Source organism: Furipterus horrens, unplaced genomic scaffold (genome assembly GCF_987537825.1).
Source record: "Furipterus horrens unplaced genomic scaffold, mFurHor1.1.pri manual_scaffold_3, whole genome shotgun sequence".
Lineage (NCBI taxonomy): Eukaryota > Metazoa > Chordata > Mammalia > Chiroptera > Furipteridae > Furipterus > Furipterus horrens.
The window spans coordinates 44,291,292-44,318,730 of record NW_028327173.1 but is presented as its reverse complement, the minus strand read 5'-3'; the positions used below and the strand labels follow the sequence as shown (position 1 = coordinate 44,318,730).

At 39.0% G+C, this 27,439-nt stretch overlaps 1 protein-coding gene across 1 annotated transcript in view; it reads right to left on the bottom strand.

The window, feature by feature from the left end:
• PATJ (PATJ crumbs cell polarity complex component) overlaps positions 1-27,439 on the bottom strand; it is a 319,938-nt gene that overhangs the window by 51,968 nt on the left and 240,531 nt on the right. The window contains exons 34-35 of the mRNA XM_090269550.1: positions 26,070-26,203; positions 146-229 (exon numbers count right to left, since the gene is read on the bottom strand). Of these exons, the coding sequence (XP_090125676.1) occupies positions 146-229; positions 26,070-26,203 (218 nt within the window). The remainder of the gene's footprint in view (positions 1-145; positions 230-26,069; positions 26,204-27,439) is intronic.

The window sequence follows — 27,439 nt, the reverse complement described above, 5'->3', positions numbered from 1 at the left end:
AATTGTCATACTATACAGGTTCATTTGACATTAAGATTATAGAACCATAAATTGTACTTTTTCCTTGAATTAAAAAAATGTTTTCATGGACAGATCTATTTAGTTGTGCAAAAAAAAAAAAAAAAAAAAATTCATAATCATATACCTCTAATATCTGGTCACCAGCCCACAGTCTTCCATCTCTGGCTGCTGCTCCTTCCTCATAGACTTCATGTATAACTATAGCATCCTATAAAAAAACAAACTCTTATTAATTTTCAACAACCACAAATGCTTCCTTAAGCAAACCACCAAATCATAGGCAGCAACCCGTAATTTGCTATTTGCCAATAATGTGATCTTTTATTTGACCTAAAGATAAACAAAATACACAGTTATGACATATTCAGAGGTCTAATTAATTTTTCCTTAGTTTATTATTTCATTCCTTTAGGCCTGCCTTTGCCTAATATTTCAAGTTAAACTTCCCCCATGTGTTTTACTGTAAACCATGTACATTGCTGCTGTGTATGAACTTGAGGTGAACTATGTGTCATTCTTATTTATATTTTATGGTATATTTTGAAACATGGGTTTCAGGTATTTATTGGTATTCAAGGATTTGGCATAGATGTGTGGTCTGATGAAGGGGGTTTGGCAATTAAAGAAAAGAACATAGTGAGATGAACTGGCCCTGGATAGAGCATGGAGTAGGGGAAAGAGCATTCATGGTCCCAAGTGTAAAACAGCTGAAGGTTCGAATCTGGACTCTGCCATTCCGGAATCTGGGCAACGTAACTCCTGCACCCAGAATTCTGAGCCATTAAATCAGGACAATATTTAAGGAGGTAAGCTCTGGCTAAAGAAAGTGTTTCATAGTTATTGAATTTAAAAAATAATTTGTATTGCTTCAAATTAATCATTTTAATATTTTTATCACAAAAATCCCATGACCAATGTAAAAGACTCCAGTGATATCACAGGGCATAAGAAACACAGAAAGAGGCGGCCTCCCCTGCCAGGCCCTCAGGGACACTCCCGAGAGACAACCACTGTCAACAGCTTCATTGGGGTCCCTCTAGACAACTTACTTCTATACACCCAAATATTTATATGTTTGGGGGAGACTATTTTTAAAAATATTCAGTGGAATTTGTGCTCACAAATTTTCTCATGTCAAGATTTGAAATTTCTTGCCTCAGGGATTTCTGTGGAGCTGAACATTGAAGCCAACAGGAGTCATCGGCTTTTCTGTTGTTTATAGAACTGACGGCCACTGAGAAGATGTTGTTGAATGGATTATGCTCGGTGTGTTGAAGGGCCACTGGAAGAAGCAAAGAGCTTCTGAGTGGAGACTAGAAACTGAGATCTGTGGGTTCCGTGAGAGGTGGGATTGGAGTCCTGCACTGCCCAGTGCCCTCCCAGTCCCTGCTCCCCATCCCCGCAGCACGCACACAGGCAAGGGGGACAGGCTCTCGGTATAATGGTCCACTTCAAAGAAGTCCTGTGTCCCAAGCACTGGAGCCGGGAAGCAGCAGGACTCCTGGCCTTGCAGAGATGGTGTAGGCTTGGGTACCTATGGGCTTGATTACCAGGGTGGACTGATGACAATGACCTCGGCAGCCTTCCCATGTCTGGGAGCTTTGTAAAGAAACAGGAACCCTGAGACTTAATGAGCCACTAAAATGACTGAGGTTGAATTATGCCTTAGTCCAGAAGTATGGAGCCTCAGAATTAGAATTACATCAAGTAAATAAAGAAATGAAATATTTCTTGCAAAAATATAACAAATAAGACAGGAGAAAAAAATATCCAGCCCAAATTTACTCCCTTAAAAAAATACAAATAATGTATTATAAACTTGTATACCTGAAACCTATATGATTATATTAACCAATGTCACCCCAATATATTCAATTAACAAATGGTTTCTATACAAATTTTGGAATAGAGAAGCAAAAAAAGAAAAAAAAAAAAAGAGGTCTATAACCCTATGACCCTTCTGGATTCCAAATATGTTTACAATATTAAATACCTTCATTTTATCTCACCACACAGTTCTGAACCCATTCTTTATTAGAGCAGTTAGAGAGGCAGCCCTCAAGAGCCTGGAACGGCTCCTTGATCCAGACAATTTACATTTCAGATTCTGTACCAGCAACAGATTTAGACCATTCTTTGCTGTGACTGACTTATGAAATTTCCAGACCCAGGGAGCATTTACACTGCCAAGAATTTGTTCTTCTGAACTGTTTCAGGGAAATGGTTTTCAGGAAACTTGCTGGGTCAGTGGCTTGAGGTGATTCCAACAACACTGCCAAGATGACACCAAGGGACATTTTATGAAAGCAGTGCAGGGAGAAATTAATGCAAGCTCCCAGTAACACCCTATGTTATGCTGGTTTGTTTTCAGCGTGGTGGTCTAACACCCCCTCCTCATTGGAAGGGGAGAATCAGACTGAACTCATACTATACGTGGCTTTTACAGAGCTTTGTTTTCAGTATAAACTCTTTTGATCTTGGAACATTACAAAAGTCAAATGGGAAATTTCTCTTCATTCATTCTCAAAAGGAAGGAAAAGACCCCATAAAGTTTTTATTCCATAAAAGTAGCCTGAATTCTTATTTACTTTCTCGGTGCTCAATGAACTATTATACATAAAATAAATATACTGTTAATGGTCTCAAAGAAATGCCGAACTCACTGCCAATGATCTGTTTTTATGAAAAACTCTCCATTATTTTCTTCCTTTTGCTTGACTATGCTCTTAAAGTTATTAGGGAAAAGACAAGAGTGCATGAGACACTCTGTCCTAATAGAAAAAGACCACATTTCTTACCACGTGCCCTTGTGAGGTTCCAGACAATTGCATTAACTGGGGGTGATGGAGGTAAGAGGTGGGACTAACAGTTAAATTAGAAACTTGGACTGGTGAATTAAAAAGAAAAATGGAATTGATTTATTCTTCAGAAGTTACATATAGTTCATAGGGCAGGACAGAAGAGTAAAAAAGATACTAGATTGGATTATATCAAGCATTTACTTGAGAAGGCTACATTAAAATTTTACTTCTGGCCCTATACGTAGTATGACAATATTATTGACTATGTTTTCTATACTGTACTTTACATTCCTGCAACTATTTTGTAACTACCAGTCTGTACTTATCAATCCTTTGACCTTTCTCACCCAGTCCCCCAACCTCCCTCCCCTCTGGCCACCATCAGTCTGTTCTCTGTATCAGTGAGTCTGTTTGTTTATGTTGTTGTTTAGATTCCACTTATAAGTGAAATCATGTGGTATTTGTCTTTCTTTGATGGACTTACTTCACTTAGGATAACACCCTTTAGGTCCATTGAATGTAAATGGTAATTTAAAAATATTTTTAAAAATTTACTTCTTGCTTTTGAAAAATTGTGATTAGATGAAATAATGGTTCATTAATATAAGACTTTCATTGTTTTAAATAAAAAATTTGGAATTCATGATACACATGATTCTAATCTCCTCGTATTTCCTCCTAAATTTTAATGCTCTGAAGCTATTCACACACAACTGCTTGTTGGTGCAGCTCTGAGTGCCGTCTTCCACGCTATCTTCCCTTCCTATCTCCGCATATTTAATAATATTCCTTCACCCCAGAAAACTTCAGCAATTTTGTCTACCAACATCAATGACTTCTTTTAAAACTCATCCATTTCAGGAGCAGCCTATTGGTCATTGCCTCGGGGTGCGTTGCTGGTTTCTGGCTGTAGAGACAGATGATTATGATGTAGGCCCCTGGAGTCAGATTTCTCGTTCCAAATCCTACTCTTCCTATTTCTGGCCATGGGCCTTGGGAAGACTGTTAACTTCTCCAGGACTTAGCATCCTCATTTTTATATGTTTTTTAACAATATTATCTACACACAAGGCTTTATGTACAGTGCCAGCACATAGTCAGGAACCAATAACATGTTATTTAACATCTATATGCCAAAGACGCTACACACTTCCCATTTGTTCCATTTAATCCACATAATAACCAAGCAAGTTCAGTATTATTAGTCTTATTTACAGTTGGAGAGACAGAGGCTCATAAGGGTTCAGACTTGACCAGGTCTTTACAGCTTCCAAGGAGGAGAGATTAAATTCAATTTGGGACTGTTTAATGCCAAAGCCTCTGTTCCTACCACTATAACAAGATTCTCATCTGTTCTGAATATTTTATTTTGCACTTGTACAAAAGCTTACTTGGGATTTTCCATATGGCATCAATTCTGTTGAAACACTGTCTCCTCAATTCCATAGCAAAACCCTTGAGGGCATGAGCTGATCATTTCATAGAGAGTGAACAAAAAGATGGCTTGTGGAAGTGAAAATTAAAGCCTTTGGCTTAATGAGGTGGGGTCATGATCTATGGATCTCAGTTGCTTACGTGTTGGTACATGATAAGGGGTCCTACACAAAGCACATGGGTAGGCCCTGTCCCTGCCCCGACACAGAATTCCTCTCAATTCCATTGTTATTCTTGTTTCCTTCCTTCTTTCCTTCCTTCCTTCCACCTTTTCAGTTTGTGCACCCATATTATTCATTGAATGATTCTTTTTCTACAGGAGCAGTTATAAAACATTAGATACAAGCAGTAAACTGATGTTTAAAGTAAAAAGTTGTTCAGTCCAAGAAAACAGATTTCTCCTAATTTATGGCATATAGACTTGAGAATTATTTATAGATGACCACATATAACCAATACTAATTTCCTCTTGCTGGCTGTGTGACTTTCACTGGGACAATAGAAATTTAAGTGAGATGGTGTATTTACTTACTGCCTAAGACAAGACTAACAATTTTGGTCAGGACACTCTAAATTACTCATTTGACTTGCCAACTCTAGAGAAAGAAGAATTTGATCAGTGATTTGGAGAATCTCTCAAATATTAAGGTTTCCCTAATTAGAAGGGTCAGTAAAGCTTTTAGAGATGTCAGAAAAGTCATCTGCTTACACACCTCTCCCTCACCAGTTTATGTCTGAAATACGTTTAACTAAGAAAAATTCCTTCATTCAACAATTAGCGATACCATTAAAAAATAGATACCCAGGAAGAAGCTGGCTAGCAAATTCACCGTACTGTTTGAGACCACTGTTTTAATGTATCCATTCCCAAAATAATAAGTTCTTATTTATTTTTTTAAAAGATTTTAATTATTTATTTATTTTTAGAGAGAGGGGAAGGGAGGGAGAAAGAGAGGGAGAGAAACATCAATGTGTGGTTGCCTCTTGCACATCCCCAACTGGGGACCTGGCCCGCAACCCAGGTATGTGCCCTGACTGGGAATCAAACTGGCAACCCTTTGGTTCACAGACGGGCACTCAGTCCACTGAGCCATACCAGCCAAGGCCTTATTTATTTTTAAATATAAATAACACATGTACATGGTACTAGACTCAAAACAATATACACTGGGAAGTTTCTCTCCAGCATCTGCCCCTCAGCAACTTCCCTAACTATAAGCAAACAGTATTAAGTTTCCTATGTATTTTTACAGAGACATTCTATATATCTATACTTGCAAAGTATGAAGGGCATCAAATGCTTGAGGGTCATGCTCTATTTTATCTGTTTTCCTTTGCGTGAGCCAGCCAAGTGATGTCTATTCTATAAAGCCTTCTTTGACCCTCTCCCCCAGTGAAGTTGATCAGCCCTCTCTGTGGGTCACAACTATATCTCTTAGTATTATTGAACTTATCACAGTATCACAATAGCCTGTTCATGGATCTAGGTTCTGTACCATCTCCCACCCTCAGTGGAACCCTTCTGGACAGTGGGGTGCTTCCCGCTACTTTTTTGTATCCTTGTGCTGAGCCCAGAGTAGGTACTCAATAAATGTTTGCTACATGATTATCAAAAATTTGGTTGGAGATTGAAGAAGGTATCAAAATGAACCAGAAAGAGGAGGGTTAGTACAGCATAATCTTAATCTAACTCAACCAAGCTTCTGATGGTAATATACAACCATAATACCCACCGCACATGGATATTAACTCCATCTGAATTTCTGGAGGATTTACTTTACCTCATAGTGCAATTTAAAGGAGCCAACTATGAGGGACTTAATTATCACTGAGCCCCACAAAAATCACAAACTCCTCCAGGGGGATTTAAACTCTGAAATGCTAAGAAAGAATTTCACAACATGCAGTAATGTATCCTTAGGCAGAGTCAAAGTCATCACACATTTCAGCCTATCAATCACCATTTTCTTTATTGTTCAAGCTGCCAACAAGTAGATAAAGTAACTCATAAACACACCAATCATTCAGCAGAAGGCAATTTTATTGTCGTCACAATAGACCCATAACACTTAAAGAAGCCATGTGTTAGAAAAATTAACTAAGAGTCTCCTGTGGACTGAAGGATATCAGTGAGCACCCTGTGTGGGTGAACTATTTCCACAGAATGAGATTTTATAGTTTATACTTCTAGATATTCAGCAGATTGTTTTAACAAGCATCTTAGGAGAAAATTTTGATAAAGAATTATATGACAGATAGCATTATAAAGGATTGTATATACATGGCTTAATTTTACTACTTGTAGGCCTGCTTTACTGAATTTGGATTACTCTGGAATTAAACCCAATCTCTGCCACATTTATAAAAGCCTCTGCTCCCACGCCCCACAAAAATAATCCTAGGGGACATTTTAACTACAGAAAAGTTTCACATTAAATGTCACATTTAGGTGGAAAACATATTTACTCATGATCCAAAAAGAGTGTTATGCCTTATTTTCCTGTTTTATGAGAAAAAGCCCTCCTAACAAGAAAGACTCATGAGGACCAAAATAAATATTAAAATATCATAAATAAAATGGGTATTTTTTTCCCCCCTTGGAAGAAACCATGGTTCACATCCATGGCCTTAGAAGAGTGATGCTATTTTTAAATGTCATTTAATGGAGTTCTCCTGTATGGCCATCAGGGTTCAGAGGTCATACAAACATGTGTTATACACAGTAGACTACTTTCTCAGCAGCAAGGCAAGCCAATGAAGGGTGATAATATAGTGGGGGAGTAAAATGTCAGTCTAGTGCTGTGCAAACCAAAACTATATTCAACTCTATGCTGAAAAACTCATGTAGCTGGATTAAGTTACTGATTTGTGATGTCTATTGCAGTTAAAAGTTTTAAAAAAGGTGTTGGGTTAAAACTGTTAAAACTGTATCTCACTTTGAGAAAAGTTGCAAGGTTCCAAATTGTATTTATATAAATAAAGGGATAAGAGTCTTAGAACACAATTCTTTTCTACCCCAAATCCTTATGACCAAGTTCTTTAAAAAGTAAATTCCCTATTATATTTTTTTGTTTTAAATTAATCTTTATTGTGTTTTTTCTTTACATTATCCTTGGTTCCTTTATACTGCCTCCTGCCAGCAATCACCTACCCTGTTGTCCACATCCATGAGTCCTTTTTTCTTTTTGCTCCATCCCTCCACCCCCAACCCCTGCCCCCCACTAGCTGTCATCTACTATTCATCTGTGAGTCTGTCCCCATTTTTCTTGTTATCTCAGTTTGTTCATTATTCCACATGTGAGTGAAATTATATGGTATTTTTCTTTCTCTTACTGGCTTATTTAATTTAGCATAATGTTCTCTAGATCCAACCATACTATTGGAAAAGGTAAAATTTTCTTCTCTTTTTATGACCCGGTAGAATTAATTCCATTGTATAAATGTCCCATAGTTGTTTTATTCACTCATCCATTGATGGACACTTGGGCTGCTTCCACATCTTGGTGATTGTAAATAACACTGCAATGAATATAGTAGTGCTTATGTTCTTTTGGATTAGTGTTTTGGGTTCCTTCAGATACATTCCCAAGAGTGGGATCGCTCTGTCAAAAGGCAGATCCATTTCTAATTTTTTAAGGTATCTCCACATTTCTTTCCACAGTGGCTGCACCAATCTGTATTCCCACCAACAGTGCAAAAGGGTCCCCCTTCTTCCACATCCTCGCCAGCACTTGTTGTTTGTCGATTTATTGATACTAACCATTTTGACAGTCTGAGATGGTAACTAATTGTGGTTTTAATATGCATTTCTCTGATGATTAGTTATGTTGAACACTCTTTCATATGTCTATTGGCCATCTGTGTATCCTCTTTAGAGAAGTGTCTATTCAGCTCCTTTGCCCATTGTTTAATTGGGTTGCTTGTTTTTGTGGTGTTGAGTTTTGTAAGTTGTTTATAAATTTTGGATATTAACCCCTTATCAGATATATTGGTGAATATGTTCTCCCATTTTGTGGGTTGTCTTTTTATTTTGTTGATCATTTCCTTTGCTGTGAAAAAACATTTTAGTTTAATGTAGTCCCATTTGCTTTTTGTTTTTTCCCTTCTTGTGATTGATTATAGTTTCATAGCATTGTGATCAGAGTAGATGCTTGATATGATTTCAATCTTCTTAAATTTATCAAGACTTGTTTTGCGTCCTAACCTGTGGTCTTTCCTAGAAAACATTCCTTGTGCACTTGAAAAGTATGTATATTTTGCTGCTTTGGGATGAAATGCTCTGAAGATATCAATTAAACCCATTTAATCTAGTATTTAAGGCCACTGTCTCCTTGTGGATTTTCTGCCTGGAAGATCTATCCATTGAAGTAAATGGTGTGGTAAAATCTCTGACTATGACTGTATTTCTGTCAATCTCTCCCTTTATGTCCATCAAGATTTGCTTTACAGATTTAGATGCTCATATGTTGGGTGTGTAAATATTTACTATGGCTACATTCTCTTGTTGGATTGTTCCCTTTATCATTATGTAGTGTCTCTTCTTTGTCTATTTTGTCAGATATAAGTATGTACTGCTACCTCAGCTTTTTTTTTTCTTTTCCATTTGCATGAAATATCTTTTCCATCCCTTTACTTTTAGTCTGTGTGTATCTTTTGATCTGAGATGGGTCTCCTAGAGGCAGCACATATATGGGTCTTATTTTCTTATCCATTCAGCTACCCCATGTCTTTTGGTTGGAGCATTTAAGCTAATTACATTTAAGGTGATTATTGATAGATACGTGTGTAATGCCATTTTACTGTTAGACTGTTACCCTCTGTTTTGTATTTTTTTCTTTTCTCCTCCTCCTCCTCTTCTTCCCCTTCCCTTTCCCCTTCTCCTCCCCCTTCCTCTCCTCCTTTTCCTTCTCCCTCCCCTTCTTGTTCTAGCTAGCCCTTTAATATTTGTTGCAGTACTGGTTCAGTGTTAACAAACTCTTTAGGTTTTTTTTTTTTTTTTTTTGTCTGGGAAGTTCCTTATTTCTCCTTCAATTCTAAATGATAGCCTTGCTGGGTAAGGTAGCCTTGGTTGTAAGTCTTTGCTTTTCATCACCTTGAATATTTCACACCACTCCCTTCTGTTTTGAAATGTTTCTGATGAGTAATCAGATGACAGTCTAATTGGTGCTCCCTTATAAGTAACTACCTGCTTTTCTCTTGAGGCTTTTAGGCTTCTCTCCTTGTCTTTAAGCTTTGTCATTTTATTTTGAAGATTTTATTTATTTACATTTAAAGAGAGAGGAAAGGAGGGAGAAAGAGAGGAAGAGAAACATCAATGTGTGAGAGATGCATCGACTGATTGCCTCTCACATTCCCCCAACTGGGGACCTGCCCTGCAACCCAGACATGTGCCCTGACTGGGAATTGAACTGGTGACCTTTCAGTTCCCAGATTGGTGCTCAGTCCACTGAACCACATCAGCCAGGGCTAAGCTCTGTCATTTTAATTAAGATGTGTCTTGGTGTAGGCCTCTTTGCGTCCAACTTGTTTGGGATTCTCTGAGCTTCCTGGACTTGTGTGTCTTTTACCTTTACTAGATTAGAAAGTTTTTGGTCATTGTGTCTTCAAATATGTTGTCGACCCATGCTTGCTTTCTTCTCCTTCTGGTATTCCCACAATGTGGATGTTCTTCCGCCTTAGGTTATCCAAAATGTTTCTTAAGCTCTCCTCATTTTTTAAAATTCTTTTTTCTTTTTGCTGCTCTGCCTGGGTGTTTTTTTCTACCTCGTCTTCCAAATCAAAGATGCGATCCTCTGCTTGGTCTAACCTACTGATTATTTCTTCCAGTGTATTATTTATTTCAGGTATTGCATTCTTTATCTCTGACTGGTCCTTTTTAATGGTTTCTATGTCTTTTTTTCATACTTTTGAGTATCCTTATAATCATCACTCTAAACTCTCCATCTGATAAATTGCTTGCCTCCATTTCACCTAGTTCTTCTGGAGAATTGTCTTGTCCTTTCTTTTGAGGTCTGTTTCTTTGTCTTCCCATTTTGGCTGCTTCTTTGTATTTTTCCACTTTAGTTGTTAGACCAATCAGCCATTAAACGAATCAGTTGTTAAACTAATCAAGCTATAATCAGTAGCCTTGCTTAAGCTCCACACAGCAGGGCAGATTAATTCCTGTGGGTAGGGCTGTTGCTTCCCCTCAGGCTGAAGTCACTTGCAGAGGAGTGCTCTGCCCGAGAAAGATGGCTCCTGCAGTGTGGGGAATGATTCAGCACAGGGGTCCTGGAGGCTGTTCCTTCAGTTCTCTCCCCAGACTCTCTTCAAGCATCTCTAGTTCACTCCACCCTCCCATCACCAGAGCCCAGGATCAGTGGCTGCAAAAGAAATTTTGTGCATTGGCCTTTTAAGAGGCTCTCTGTGTCTCCAGCCATCTCTCCCTGTTGCTTTTCACAGCTGGATGTTATCTGGGTTCCTTTCTAGTGCTGGTGCTGTAGGTTGGGGAGCCCAGCTTGGGGTTTAGACCCCTCACTTTTAAGGGGAAGCACCCAGCCACTGAAATATCCCTCCAGACCTCCAGCTACCACCTGTGGAAGCCCAGCCAACCCTCGCTTTTCTGCACTCCCTACCATTCACATTGTGGTGAAATGGTTTCTTCTGTCTATCTATGGTTATAAGACTTGTCTCCAGCTAGTGTTCAGTTGGTTATTCAGGATGCTTCCTCTACAATTTAGTTGTAATTGCAGATTGGTCCTGGGAGGAGGTTACTCCTCTCCCATCTCCAATCTCCTCCCTATTATATTTCAGTTACAATATAATTTGAAAAAAATGGGGGGGGGGGCAGTATAGTGTGGAAAAGGACCCAGGAATGGGGATGCAAGGAGTTAAATTGTCTGATAGCTTTGCAGGTAGCCAATATTACAAATGGTTTTGTGTGAGCCACTTTATTCATAATGCTTAATACCATTAAAGCATAGAATTGAATTGCATCACTTCTAAAGGCATTTCAGCTCTAAAATTTGAAACCACTATGAAATCATATATTGTGCAAAGTGAAGTAGAGAAAGCGATTGTGTTACAAAGATGCTTAGGTTGTACCTAAGAATCAGACCTTCTTCCAAATGGCAAACCAAATCACTGATTTGATTCTTGATTTCATCCACTCAAGTATTGTTTCCCTATAAATTGTTCTACTAGTGTATCCTTCATTTCTGATTGGATCTTTTTTATGCTGTTGAGGTCCTCACTAAGTTCTTTGAGCATCCTTATAACCAGTGTTCTGAACTCTGCATCTGATAGGTTTCTTATATCCATTTTGTTTAGTTCTTTTTTGGGGGATTTTAATCTGTTCTTTTATTTGGGCCATATTTCTTTGTCTCCTCATTTCAGCAGCCTCTCTGTGTTTGTTTCTATGTATTAGGTAGAGCAGCTATGACTCCCTGTCTTGGTAGTATGGCCTAATGTAGTAGGTGTCCTGCAGGGTCCAGTGGTACAGCCTCCCCTATCACCCAAGCTGGGTACTCAAAAATGTGGGCTGTGTACACCCTCCTCTTGTAGTTGGGACTTGGTTGCTGTTGACAGATCAATGGGAGGGATTTACACAGGCCAGTCAGCTGCAAGGACTGGCTATGACCACTGACCACCAACCCCTGCCCTCTGTTGAGGATCGGCTATGTGGGGCAGGGTGGTGGTGCTCCAACATGGTCTGTAGCTGTTTCCCAGGTGATGCAGGCCAAGATCAGCCCTCTCCTGTGTCCTGCCTGAGGCCACCCTACATGAGTTATAATGAAATCTGTGATGGCTGCTACTTGTGCTGGCCTTTGAAATTCCAGGGTGAAGCCAAGCTGTGAATCTAGTCTGGCTGCTGCTAGTGTTGGACCTGGGGCCATTTAGCAAGAGGTATGGGGGCTGGGCACTCACTGAGGCCAGCTGTTGCTTATTTGATAGAATTTAGTAAGTTGTGAAGCATGAGCCAAGACCAGCCATTCACATTGAAAAGTCACTGATAACGTTTGGGTGAGCCTGTAAGTTGGATGAGACAGCGTCTCAGGAGATCTCCAGGTTGAGGCAAACAGTGTTGATGAGCTGATGAGTCTCAAATATAGCACCTGCCTACCAGCTCTTTGACTCTCTTGGGGGGAGGGTTCAAAAAGGGATAATGGCCTCTGCCCACCTTTCTATCTGGAAGAAACTGTCTCCCAGATCCTGCCTGAATGCCAGACACTTTAGTTCCTCTCTGTATGCCACTGGAAGCAAAAAACAACCAATCAGAACAAGAAGGAAAAAAACCAAAAACAACAAGGATACTGTAAGCAGCCCCTGGGACAACTTCAAATGTTTCAACATTCCCATCACAGGGGTGTCAGAAAGAGAAGAGAAAGAATGAGAAATTGGAAATCTATTTGAAAAGATAAAGAAAACTTCCCTAATTTGGTGAAGGTAATAGACTTGCAAGTCCAGGAAGCACAGAGAGTCCTAAACTCCAAGACACAGCATAATTAAAATCCCAAAGGCTAAAGATAAAAAGAGAATCTTAAAAGCAGCAAGAGAAAAGTAGTTAGTTACCAACAGGGGAGTTCTCAATGACTGTCAGCTGCTTTCTCAAAAGAAACTTTGCAAGCTAGAAGGGACTGGCAAGAAATATTCAAAGTCATGAAAAACAGGGACCTACAGCCAAGATTGCTCTACTCAGCAAAGATATTATTTAGAATCAAAGGGCAGATAATGAGCTTCTCAGACAAGAAAAACTGAAGGAGTTCATTATCACCAAACCATTATTACATGAAATGTTAAAGTGATTTATTTAAGAAAAAGAAGATCAAAACTATAAACAATAAAATGGCAAAAATACCCATCTATGAACAATTGAATCTAAAAAAACAACTAAGCAAAAAAGAACAGAGACAGAATCATGATGGACAAGGAGAACATTTTGATAGTTTCCAGATGGGAGGGGGATGTGGAGGAATGGGTGAAAAAGTGAGAGGCTTAAGAAGTACAAATAGTAGTTACAGAATAGCCATGGGCATGTAAAGTACAGTTTAGGAAATGGAGTAGCCAAAGAAGTAATATGCATGACCCATGGACATGAACAGTGGTGGGGGGAATTGCCTGAGTGAGTGAGGGGTGCTGGGTGGAAAGGGGCAAAGGGGGATAAATTGGGACAACTATAATAGCTTAATCAATAAAATATAATAAAAATAATAAATGACAAACCAGTACAATTCCAGCTCCTACAGGCCAAGTAAGACCAGTAAGGTTTGGGGGCTGGGTCAGACTTTGTATTAGTTATTTTAAGTGTTTATCAATAGATTAGTGGATAAAACAACTATGGGACATTCACACAATGGAATAATACTCGACCATAGAAAAGAAGAAAATGTTACCCTTTGCGACAGTATGGATGGCCCTGGAGAACATTATGCTAAGTGAAATAAGCCAGTCAGAGAAAGACAAATACCACATGATTTCACTCATATGTTGACTCTAATGAACAAACTGAACAACAAGGAAAATAGGAACAGACTCATAGATAGAGAGCAGGATGACAGCTAGTGGGTAGGGGAAGTTTAGGGGTGGAGGGGTTGAGCAAAAAGGAAAAAGGACTCATGGACGTGGGCAATAGTATGGTGATTGTGGGATAGAGAGGGAGAGGGTAAAGGGGCACTAAATGGTAATGAAAAAAAATACAATAAAAATAATAAGTAAAAAAACACACAAAACATTAAAAATAATTTATTGGCTCCAATAGGAAACTAGCCATTTGTTTGTTCATAATTCTGCAGGTTGGCAATTTGGGTTGGGCTCAGCTGGACAGTTCTGCTCCATTTGTGTCATTTGAGCTCTCACATAAGTGTGTAGTCAATTTGGCTGGGACCTCAGGTGGGATGTCTGGGCCACTCTCCCTCAATGTGCTTTCTCTATATGGTGTGTCACCTTCCGGGAGGCTTAGTCCAGGCTTGCTTGCAAGATGGCAGCACTTCAGGAAAACAAGAGCTAAGCTCAAGGCTAAAGTATGAAATTTACACAATGCCACCTTCACTACTATGGCCAGCTCCACTTCAATGAATCCAGGGAAAGCATCTTAGATTTTGTGTTCACTTTTTTTTTTTTTTTTTAAGATTTTATTTATTTATCCCTAGAGAGAAGGGAAGGGAGGGAGAAAGAGAGGGAGAGAAACAACAATGTGTGGTTGCCTCCTGGGTGCCCCCAACTGGGGACCTGGCCCACAGCCCAGGCATGTGCCCTGACTGGGAATTGAACCAGGAACCGTTTGGTTCACAGGCCAATGCTCTATCCACTGTGCCACACCAGCCAGGGCTGTGTTCACTTTTAATTTACTACAGACTCTACCAAGTCTGCTAGATGAATTTTCCAGCCTGTAAACAATGGATGGCAGCAAGGTATAAATGGAAGAGTCCTGGCTATGGCCACATAAACCTCTGCCATTTATCACAGCTTTGTGATACTTCTAATAAGCTATTTACCTTCTCTAAACCAATGTTTCTTTCTCTGTAAAGTGGAATTAATAAATCCTATCGTGTAGGGTTTAAGGATAAAATGAAATTATGTATATACTGTCAAGCAAAGTATCAGCCAAACAGGTGTTAAATAATTGCCAATGAGGGATCCCAATACAAATATATCTGATGTTTAAGGGGCATATTTGGTACACAAAGGAATATATATACGTCAGAGTAGTCAAAATTCATGATTCTAAGGATGAATGATAACAATTGTGGTCTATACTTTAATTTCTAATTTTTCTGTTATCATGGTGATCCCAGAATATAATAATTGCTTCTTTTCAAGAAAGATTATGCTACAAGGATATTCTTTCTCAAGTCATGATTGCTCAGGGCTAAGTCCAAGGAACCATTTGAATGCCACAAGATCCAAGCCAGACTGCAAGAGTCCTGTTCCTAGATATTTTGATTTTTCTGTTTTAAGTCAAGTGCAGTCTTCATTGTTCATGGTTTCTATATTTGTGAATTTGCCTACATTCCCAAATTAATGCTCTTAGTACTTTTGCTGTCATTTGCAGACATGTCACAGACTGGTGAAAATTCTAAGTAGCTAGATTCACTTGTTTCCAGCTGAGGTAGAACAAGGTGCCATTTGGTTTCCTGTTTTAGCTTTCATACTTTAAGCATCATTTCATGGTCTTTCTAGTGCCAGGTGTTTTGTGTTTCTGTGCTTTCTGTTTGTGATTTTATGTTTTAAAATGGCCCCAATGACAGGGTTGAAGCGCTGTCCTAAGTGCAAGAATGCTGTAATGTACCTGGCTGCTGTGGCTCAGTGGATTGAACCTGTGAACCAAATGTTGCTGGTTCGATTCCCAGTCAGGACACATGACTAGGTTGCACATCAGGTCACCAGTTGGGGGCGCGAGTGAGAGGCAACCACACAGTGATGTTTCTCTCCCTCTCTTTCTCCTTTCCCCTCTCTCTAAAAATAAATAAACAAATGAACAAACAAACAAAAATTATTAAAAAAAAAAAAGAATGCTGTAATGTGCATTATGGAGAAATTCATGGGTTAGCTGACCTTTGTTTGGTTGAGCTATAGTTGTGTTGGCCATGAGTTCAATGGCAGTGATCAACAATATAAATTAAGCCTTGGCCAGTGTGGCTCAGATGGCTGGAGTATCATCTTGTAGACAGAAAGGTTACAGGTTCAGTTCCTGGTCAGGGTGTGCATGAGAAGGCAAGCAATTGATGTTTCTCTTCAACATCAATGTTTCCCTCTTCTCCCTTTGTCTCCCTTCCTCTCTCTCTAAAAGCCATGAAGAAATGTCATTGGGTGACACACACACACACACACACACACACACACACACACACACACATCTTAAAACAGAAACACACATAATACAAGAATTATGTATTAATTGGCTGTTGAAAGTGTTGCAACCAGAAGCTCAGAGGAGTCTAAATCTGTGTTTCCCCTAGAAACAGTGGGTCAGTATTCCCCAATTCAGTGCTTGCTGCAGCTTTACAGAACATAATTGCCATGAATTCTGAGATGGCTGTACTTCTACTGGTACTTTTCACTGGTCACACTTCATTATAACAAAACTCGGAAGCCTAATATGAAAGGCGATAAAGAGAGAAGTGCTGACAAATGCTAGCTACAACGGAGATCACAGGACTCAAGTCGACAATGACAGTTCTCTGTTGTCCTTGCCACAGTGGGGTAGTGGGTTGATTAACCCAAGGATGGAAAATTTAATGCATTTTTCTTATACTACAGCATGTGTTGGTAAGCTTATATTCAATGTGTTTTTGTGGGACTATATTTTTTGAACCAATTACAAAGGTAAAATAAAAAGATAATTCACATTGCCAAGGTGCTAATCTTCCCTACCTTCAGACCAAAAACATATTCCTTCTTTGACGCAAAAGGTGTCTGGCATTCCCTCACTGATCCATAAGGACCATTGAGAAAAAGCTTACATAATATCAATATCTCATAAGAACATGTAGAACCTGAAGGAGAATGTAGTCAATACATACTATATTTGCTTTATCCTAAGATGATTTATTTCTCATTTTATTTTAACAATTTTATAATTTGGATGAGTCTTAATGTACTGCTTTATAATGGATACAATAAAAGATTATTGCCTTGAAAGAAAAACAATATTTGTCAAATTGATGTAGTTTTGTTTGCCAACTTCGTAGGTTAAATAGGTCATAGTTCCTGTTCAGAAAACCTGAGGGGCCTATAGCTATACAATGGAAGTCAGCAAGAGTCAAAGGAACTTATTTATTATACTCTACTCTGCTAACCAATAAATTTAGGGCTCACCACACAGATTTTCTCTGAATCTCAGAATATAGACAAGACTTCATTCAATCTCCATAAAAGTCTGCTATAAAAGGGACAAAGAGATATTCTACATATTCTAATCTCAATATATTATCTATTCTATATGCTTGGGGGTATGAAGATATGAACCTACCATACCTTCAAAGAGAAAGAAAATGGATCACAATGTTTAGTACCTATTATTTTATAATACTGAAATATTCTCAGGTAATAAACTCTAGAAAACATAAATAAGTATTATATCAGGAATAGATATAGTGGCTTGTTTGACATAAAAATAAGGATTAAATGATCAGTTACACAGGAAGCAATAACCCCAGTCTGTGTGTGTATGTGTTTTGTTTTAAAGCAATGGACTGTGTAAGCCATCCTAAAACTCAAATGCAGGCATTGTAAACTCTTACACGATTTAAAGATAGCTAAAATGTGAAATGAAAATCACACAGCAATAAAACAGCTAATATAAGAACTGCTATGAATATATAAAAAGTTCCACATTTTAAGACTATGAAAGGCTTTCTCTTGTCAAGCTCAAAACAAAACAAAACAAAAAAGCCCTAACAAACCTGTTTTATATTTACTTATAATGGACTTCCCTTGCCAACTCTGATTTAACAAAGTTGAGACTCATCAATATGAATATAATTTTTCATACTGAAATATAGATTTATTTTAAGGAAATGGAACAATATTTGCCTTATATTTTTATAAGTCCCTGTAGTTCCACCTGGTCCTTATTTATCTAAATTTTACTCAGCTTGCATAATATTTTTGCTTACAGTCATATTCTTTAAGATCAGAAATGTCCAAATCTGGAAATTCAGAGGTACTATTCATTAACATTCTTTCAGTGTGATTCATAGACTTTTTGCAAAATTCACTTTGATTTTAAAATAAAACTAAGGTAATAAGATGTTTTGTGTAAAAATATATGACTTAAGCAATAACGATAAAAGGAGCCTGGCTTTGGGGGAATTACAAGCCAAAGCAAACCACACTCCTTATGAAACAGACTGTGCAAAGTTCATTTGAAGGGGAATAGCAAAATAAAACACTTAATCAAATGTAAAATAGCTTTCTATTCTGCTTACTTTAAGAACTATCTAGTGGTTTAAATTGCTGCAGTCCTATATTTAAATGGTCAAAAGCAGTTAATACTGAATAATAGCATCCAACATAGTGAAGGGTTAAATGAGAACCTAACATATGGTTATAGCTAAAGGACAGATATTCTTCACTTCAATTTCTAGATGGATGAACTCTGCCACAAAGTATCCAGACAGGAAGTATCTACCTTGATGCTTCCTGCTAATGTATCTGCCCTACAGAAGTTCTCCTTAATAAGAATGAATCAGATTGGTACTAAATCAGGTGGTGAAAATTATACAGGTTAGAAACTTGGAGAGAAATAGCAACATTTTGTTTCTGACATTCCCAGGCCTTTTTGATATTAAGAATACCTAGATTTTAAAATCTACCCTGGGAATCCCATTTACAATGGGATGGTACCAAGGTTATAGAAACAACACAAATGAATACCCTGGTCTAATTGTTTTCCTCTTACAAAGAGACAAGCTTACTTCCAGGCCTACAAGAACAATCCAAGTATAGCAACTAGGGTTTATATTTTTAAACTCATCTTTCCAAGCATCCATAAAACAAAACAAAAACAATGATTAGGCCTTATTCTCTAATAAAACAACACAAGACTTTGCAGTTTAAAAGAATCCGTGAGAGTCCTGACTGGTGTGGCTCAGTGGCTTGGGCATTGTCCATCAGACCAAAAGGTCGCTGGTTTGAGTCCCAGTCAGGGCACATGCCTGGGTTGTGGACCAGGTTCCTGGGTCAGGGCATGCGAGAGGCAACGGATTGACGTTTCTCTCTCACATAAATGTTTCTCACTCTCTCTCTTTCTCCCTCCCTTCCCTTCTAAAAATAAAAATAAATAAAACAATTTGTGAGATGGGAATATAAAAACAGAAAGAATGAATTTCCTTATACTATTATTTTGAAAAAATGTTTTAAATGTAACAAAGCCTAATAATTATAATATCCTTGCAAAATGGCTGCCTGCCTTTGTCAAAACAGTTCCTGAAAGGGGCACTTACTGTCTTCAGGCAGTTCATTTCAGCTTTGGTCAGCTGATGTTCAAAAAGTTCTTCTTTATAATCAGTAAAATCTGCTCTTCAGTGAGCTCCTTTGGGAGCACCTGAATTGATCTTTGCTACATTTCTAAGATGACCTTCTATGTGTGCAGAAGTCATTGCTGTCTTTTTGGTCTTCCCTTTTCCATTCTGTTCTATTCTTTCTCAAATGATGTGGTTTCAGCTACGTTCTTTTAACCACATAATCATGCCCAGCAATGAATTGGACACTCTAGCTATAGTTAAAACTGATCAGAGAAGTACTCCGTACAGATCTAACAGCACATGCAGAAGCCTCGCATTAGGTGGGAGCAAGACTTCATTAAAGGACTGAATAAAGCCAGCATGGCTGGTATTCAGAGAGGCTGGACAGAGAGTCGTATTCTTAAGGGTGTAAGGCACTGTGGAGGGTACTAAAGACACAAAATGAAATAAAACGGGTCTGTTCTCAAGGAGCTCAGCGTCCACTAGACGAGATGAGTAACACTGTTTTACACAAGACTGGTGACACAAAGTGGTAGCACTAGAAAAGAGGCACACAGCATGTGGCTTTGGAGTCAGGTGGTCTGAATAAACCCCATATAGACCAAATGCTAGTATTATGTCCTTGGAGAAGTTACCTAACTTAATGTGCACCTCAGCTTCCTCATTTGTAACGGGGAACAACGCTTTCCAATAGGATTGTTGTGAGGATAAAATGAAATGATACATATTAATTACATATTAAGAACAGTGCCTGAATCACTTTATAAAATTTTCATGCTAAAAAACAAATATCTAATTATCTAGAAATGAAGTCATGTTTCTCAGTCTACAGGTAACATACCAAAGACACAGAGGAATGGAGCTAAGGATCTACTTCTTTTTTAAAAAGCATTGACTGGCTATTTATTTATATATTTAGTACCCTCAGGACATTTTTTTCATTGCTTTTAGAGAGATTAAGGGAGAGAGAGAAACATTGATGGGAGAGAGAAGTATCAATAGGTTGCCTCCCACATGTGCCTGGACTGGGAATCGTAGGCACCTGAATTGGGGATCAAAACTGCAACGGAGGTATGTGCCCCGACCAGGAGATGAACCTGCAACCTTTAGGTTATAAGACAATGCTCCAACCAGGGCTAAGGATCTATTTTAATATGACTGTTTAATAATAATAATAATAATAACTGAACTCAGTATAGAGAGGCACTGGAAAAAATCATTTATATTCTTTTAAAAAATATGCTTATTGATTTGAAAGAGAGAGAGGAAGGGTGGGGGGGGAGAGAGAGAGAGAGAGAGAAGGGGAGAGAGAGAGAGAGAGAGAAAGAGAGAGAGAGAGAGAAACATCGATATTTTTCCTCTCGTATGTGCCCTGACTGGGTATGGAACCTGCAACCTAGGTATGTGCCAACCTGGGATCAAGCCCACAATCTTTTGGTGTACGGGACGATGCTCCAACCAACTGAGCCATACTGGCAAGGGCCCTTCATATGCTTTATTTTAATTAATTTATATATTGTACCAACATCAAGAGGTAGATTTTGTCATCACTATTTTACACATGAAGAAGCAGATTTAGAAGAGTTCAGTTAAAGATCTGGGATGCTGATGCCACAGAATCAGCACCATTACTCTGCTGCGCTGTCTGCTGGGTTTGACAGAACACATTGTCTCAAGTTTGGGACTTTTAGAAATGGTACCCAAAGAAACAGAGCACTAATGTATGATTTCTCAGAGAAGGAAAACTCTGACTCCAAAAAACCTCCGCTGCCTTGCGGCATACCTCTTCAGGGGAAAGGCTAAGGGAGTAAACCCCGACAGAAAATCCGGAGCCGGAGTCCCTAAGGCGGTTTGACGTTGTAGTCAACACTGGCAACTCCTGCGGCGCACCTGAACCCAAGCTGTATCGACTCCGTCTTTCCCTTGGACCCTTCAGCTGCGAAGAGAGGGGGGGTCTGCTGCATGGGCAACAGCAGACCCTCCATATTACCCTGCCCAGGCTCTGTAGCTTCAGCGTCATCGCAAGATGTCGATTCAACACGGGAGGAGACAGATACCATGTCACTCCCGAGTCGGACTGCACAGCCATTCTCGGCGGTGCAGATAGACTCTTAAGAAGCTACACCATCGTCTCTCGAGACGGACGGCTGCCGACGACGACGACGACCCAAAGAAAGCAAAATGCACAGAGTGAGGATCCTGGAGAACCTTTCCTCATTCGTTCTCCACTTCATTTGTTCAATCCCAAGAACAATTCAAGTCTGCTAAAACTCTAAAAGATTAATTTCTTAAGTATTTTTTTCTCTTCTCTAGAATGTCCAAGGCTGAGAACAACAGAGATGTACTTCTAATTGGCAAGCAAATGTGTCTGAGGAGAGGGCATTAAGGGCTTCAGGGAGAGCTTTAAGGAATATGGTGCAATCTTCATAAGAGGTAAGAGTCTTCAGTCTTTCATTTGGCAGAAAATGTGCAAAGATTTCATGCAGATGACCACTCCAAGACCAAAAAGCAGCAGGGGAAGCCAGGGTTAAAGGATGGATGGATAGTTGGATAGAAGAAAATAAAAATATGAATTAATATACTACCTCTTTGCAAAGTGCCTTATCTGGTTCCCTGGCTGTATTTCCCCTCAAATTCATAAGCTGAAATCCTAATGCTCAGTGTAATAGTATTAGGAGGGGGAATGTTTGAAAGATGAATAGGTCATAAGAGCAAAGCCCTCACGAATGGGATTTGTGCCCTTATAAAAGAGGATCCCAGAGCTCCCGTGCTCCTTTTACCACATGTGGCTACGAGAAGCATGCAACCCAGAAGGCCCTCAGTCACCATGCTGGCACCCTGATCTTGGATTCCAGCCTCCAGGACTATGAGAAATAAATGTCTATTGTTTATAAGCCACCCAGTCTGTGATATTTTGTTACAGCAACCCAAACAGACCAACACATTGGCTTACAAGAAACATATAAAAACTAGCTTACATTAATTAAATCTATAAAGTGCGTACTAAGCTCTACTTTATTCTACTTTCCAGAGGAAGTCCCTATTTTAATAGTCCCTATTATGATTTTTTCATTGGTTGACCCCCTATATTAGCCCATAAACATTAAAGGCAGTAGAATCAACTTGAATGAAATGTGTGAGCTCTTTGAAGACAGGGTTTTTCACTCAATTTTGTATTCTTAGCACTAAGCAAAGGGCAGCCTTTGAGCAAACATGTGTAACCTATCACAGACAAGCCGTTCTCACCAAAGGCAGACCGGGGAGCACATCATAAGACTGGAACAACAGAGGCAGAGTTTGTTGCTGAGGATTGGGTCCAGGTGTACTCGTAAACCTTCCCAGGAGGCTCCCCCTCGTCATTATCTTGGTATTTTAAAAAGTCTGGTTAGATGACCTTCTGCAAATACATTGGGATCCTAAATGAGATCTCCCTCTGTGATCTGAGAAACCATCTGTCTTGGCTCCAGAGACACTATTTATAGCAGATAGGACTGATGCGGTGTCAAGACCAAGTCCCAGAGGCTTCATTCTACTCATGACAGCAAAAATATCTGTTGGACACACAACAAAGAGGGCAGAGAAACCCTAACTGGGAGGGGTGGAGCAGATGCTTAAGAAGGGTCACCAGCATGCCAAACGTTCTCTTTCCCGGCACTAGAGCTGACGTAAGGATGCATCACACAATCAAGTGTGCCAGGGCAAGTGCAAAGGTACTTTTGAGAGTGGGTCTCACTCAACATTGTCCACAATTTCCTTTCATATGCTTTTCTCTTGGTTTGCTAATGTCCTTCTGTCTAGATGCCTCCCAGGACCTGAGTGGATAATGTAAACTGAAGTGCCAATTAGGCCGCTCGTCCCTGGTCAAAATTTGGGCATGGGTTGGAGGGGGGGATCTTCATTGTGATAAATAGTGGTTTTATTTGTTAAAGCACCTTCCACCCTCACACTGTTCAGCCTCACCAAAATGACATGCCTATATATTAGTGTGAGTCTAATTTATAGCTTTTGATGAGGTACCCGAGGTTAGGAAATAAAAGCTGTGTCCCATTTTTCATTTTAAAGTGGTGTTTAGCCTTCCAAGGACAATGGGATTTATAGTCTCAAAAGGTGGGACTATATATTATGAACCTCAAGATGCTCTTAAAGAAAACAATTGTTGGCTGCCTCATGGTGGCAAGAGAAGCAGGGTGTAGTGTTTAGTGAACAGCCTCCATCAAAACACCCAGGGTGCAGGAGGTGATGCTGAGCAGCGGGGACCCTCAGGCCGGCAGCCAATAGCACAAACGTATGCAACACTCAAGACCCAAGAGCAGCACAGGCACTGCTTCTTTAGGTTTTCTAATCAACTCACACACAACAAAACCATAGTAATAACATCAGCTAACAAACTAACAAACTCGTTCAGCTGGGCCACACATGCTGACTAAAGTCTTCTGATTTCCTACGGGAAATCTAGTTCTGCCTTATTTTAAGCAGTATAAAGAGACAAATTTGCAATAAATAAATAATCACAGGGTTCCTTTTTGATTATGAAAGAGTCACTATAGAATTTTCTTTGATTCACAGCAAATATGGCTTTACTTATAAAAATTAAATTATTTAACATTCAGAAACATCTCTTTATGAAAATGAGAGAACAGGCCCTGGAAGGGAGACAGAAGCAATGTTCAGGATCAACCAGTAGATTTTGAATACAACCCCAATGCCCTTAGTATAATATATATATATATATATATATATATATATATATATATAATAAAATTCTCTACTGTTTATAATGTCTCTGATCCTCACCACAACCTAGAGTGTGGGGACTGTTAAGCTTACTTCGTACACATGGCAACAGGCTTGGAGAAGGTATAGGTCATGTGTAATTGCTTATATGTACTAGGCATCAGGCTAAGCACCATAATTGGCCATTTCTTTGATCCTTCTAGCAACTCTATATGGTATGACTATCCCCACTGATAGACCAGGAAATGCACTGAGAGAGTAAGGAACCGGTCCCAGCTGGTAAATGGTAGAGAGAAAAATAGTACTGAGAGCTAAAAGAGGAGTGAAGAGTCAGTCAACCACCAGTAGAAAAGAGATCATGGAAGCTGGAGAAGCTGGACAAGACATCCTACAGAGGGTAAAGAATCTTGAAGAAGGCAGGGGAGGAGGAGGGAAGAGGGCAGGAGGGAGCAATGTGAGGGGAGGGGAGCAGAGCCTCAGAGGCTGGATTGCATATGCAGGTTGGGGGCACCATGGTCTGCTCTGGGGCTATGTTGATGGTGTGTTACTTCCTGCCCATATTAGGAGCTGGCTAGAGGGCTGACCAAAGTGTTTCTATGAACTGTTCGAAGACCAGGTCACATATAATTAGGAGGCATTATTAAAAATACAATTTAAAAAATATAGCCTAGATCAAATCACTAAACGGGAAACTTAAGGAAGAGTTTACCCCTTTTCCTTTTCTTGACAACAAAAACTGAACAGATAGCATTCCAAGTGAGACATGAGAAATGTAGAGAAGTTCTGCAGCCTTAAGAAGGCAAAGACCCATGAAAGGGCTTGGAGCTAAAGCTGGCTGTTGAGCTAGTTAAATTCAGGTGAAGAAACATCACCATACATGCAGAAAGCCACACATAGCAGTTCCTGCCTGCAGAGGGAAAGGGGAAAACAATTCAGGAAATAAGTTATCCTGAACTCTGGAAAAAAGTTTTAACCAATCTCTCATTAAACTGAAGGAGATGAAATCTTTTACTAAATAAACACAAGCCTCTGGGCACATTCAGGTCAGATGCTTCACTGGTAGGGTCGAATAGAACATCAGGATTCTCCAGGTCAGGCCATAGAGCAAGAGAAGGACCATGACCAGAAAGCATGTGCAAGGCATTGAGACTCATGTTTCTGTAGCATCCACTGTGTTCCAGTTGCCTAGTGCTCTAGGGGCCTAATATTTGTTACAGAAAAATCGAATAGGATCTTCTCACCTCTCAATATTATGTTCCTGCCATAGATGGATAGAATAACTTTATTGATCATATTATACTTTATTTGTAAATCTGGCATATACAACTTACTCCTTACTAAATAGGCAAAAGAAATAGCAAAATATTCATTTAAAAACATCTTCATTAATAAGAGTGATTGTCTCTAGGGAGAGGCCCTGGTTAGAGTTGGGGGAGGGGGTAGAGGGCACGTCTAGGGCAAAGGGATATTTATTTTTCACTTTATGTCCTTTTCTGTCAATATAACTTTGTATATTATGCATACATTACTATTCAAATAGGTATGCACTGATTAATCACATTTTGAGTAAATCAAAACCCATAAAGTTTTACATTTTAATGGCACTATTGATTAGTGACAATCAAAAGGTATTAAATAATCAAAGACCTATCATCCAAACAAAAACTAACACTCTAGACCAATTTTTAAGAAAACCTTAGGAGTAGGTGAAACCATGGTCAGAATAAAGCAAAGCCTAACTTTCTGGGCTATAATTGATGTATACTTCTATCTAGCATTCCTTTAAATAATAATAATGATAATAATAACAATAATACATATTTATATTTACACTTTGTATATCCAGGCACCATTCTAAAAGCTGTTATAATATTTCTAAATGCAGCTATGGTGTTGTTGATCTGATAAGCATTTATAAAAAATATTCAGCATTATAGACGGAGAAAATCCCGGCGAATATTAAGCACTAAGAAACATTTGAAAGTTGCCCAGAATATGGATACACAACCGTCTATAATTATACTTTTTTCCATACCATGAAAAAAACCAACCCTTCTATAAAGGGACACATGGCCATAATGACGCTCAAGACAGATTTTGTCACAGTGCATATATGTCACATCTAGAAACTTACCAAGGGTGTGTCTTTTCCTCCCACAATGCTGAGACCAAGCCCTGAACGTCCCTTGGATATTTCTATAATCATTTCCTGGCCGGGGACGATGGGACACGTGGCAGGGTCCACTGATAGAGGAGCCTGGAAAGCACCTGGGGAAGCATTGAACACGGAATGACTGGCAAGTAGGAGATGAAGCTCAGCTCGCACCTTTGGGGAGCGCACAGTTTGCGTGTATTTGTCACCTTACTCTTTTTCTGCCAAGTACCATGAAGGAAAAAGCTGCGTCATTAGTGCCCATTCACCCAGGGATGAAACATGACATTCCTATGACACCTCTGAGATTAAAACAAAAACTACACCACCCCCAATAATCTGTTTTAGCTTGAAAAATTTTCAGTCTTAAAATACACCATAGAGTACGATGCAACTGAAAAAAAGCAACAATTACCTAAAAATTATCCGAAATGTATATATAGTAAAAAAGAAGTATTAAAACAGCTGAAAAATTAATTGCTGGCTTCATAAATGAAAAACTTATTTAAAGTATTATTGCTGTTTTAGAAATACTTTTTAAAACCATTCTTTTAGAAAAAATTTAGAGGCTAAGGAAAGATTTTTAATAATACCCATTTATCTAGCATAAATTCTACACATATGTATATTTTCCAGATCACTAAACCTAACCCATTGAAAAATCAAAACTGTCAAAATGCAATTTTCAAGAGAATCTCATATAAATAATAGTCTCCAGAGATGTCTTTTTTCACTTTTTTTTTAAATAACAAAGAATGATCATCATGAGTATTGATTCTTACATTGCAATATAATTTAGTAAAGGGCTGGGCTAATAACAGAGGGCCCCATCTGCTGGTCAGCTGCAACTAATGCACTGGGGCCAACTTGAGACCCACAAAGCTCCTTAAACCTATGTAGAAGCAAGGGCCAGTCGAATGACTAGATATGGTCTGAGGGCCAAGAATGCTTTTTTGGGGGGGTTGAGGGGGTAGGTGGGCCTAGATGGAGTTGGGCAAAGAGGTGGAGATGGGGACATCTGTAGTAGTGCCAATAATAAAAATAAAGCAAAAAGGCAAAAAAATATCGTTTTTACATTTTCAGAATGTTGGAAAAAGAAAAACAGTATTTCAGCACATGTGAAGATTATACAAAATTCAAACTTCAATGTCCATAAATAAAGCTGCATTGGAACACAGCCCCACTGATTCATGCACATCTTGTTTATGGCTGCTGTCACATGACACGATGGCAGAGTCGAGTAGTGGCAACAGGGACCATATGTCCCACAAGCCTTCAATATTTACCATCTCTCTGGCTCTTTACAGAAAAAGTTTGCTAATCCTCATATAGAACAAAAGGAAATGGGCTCT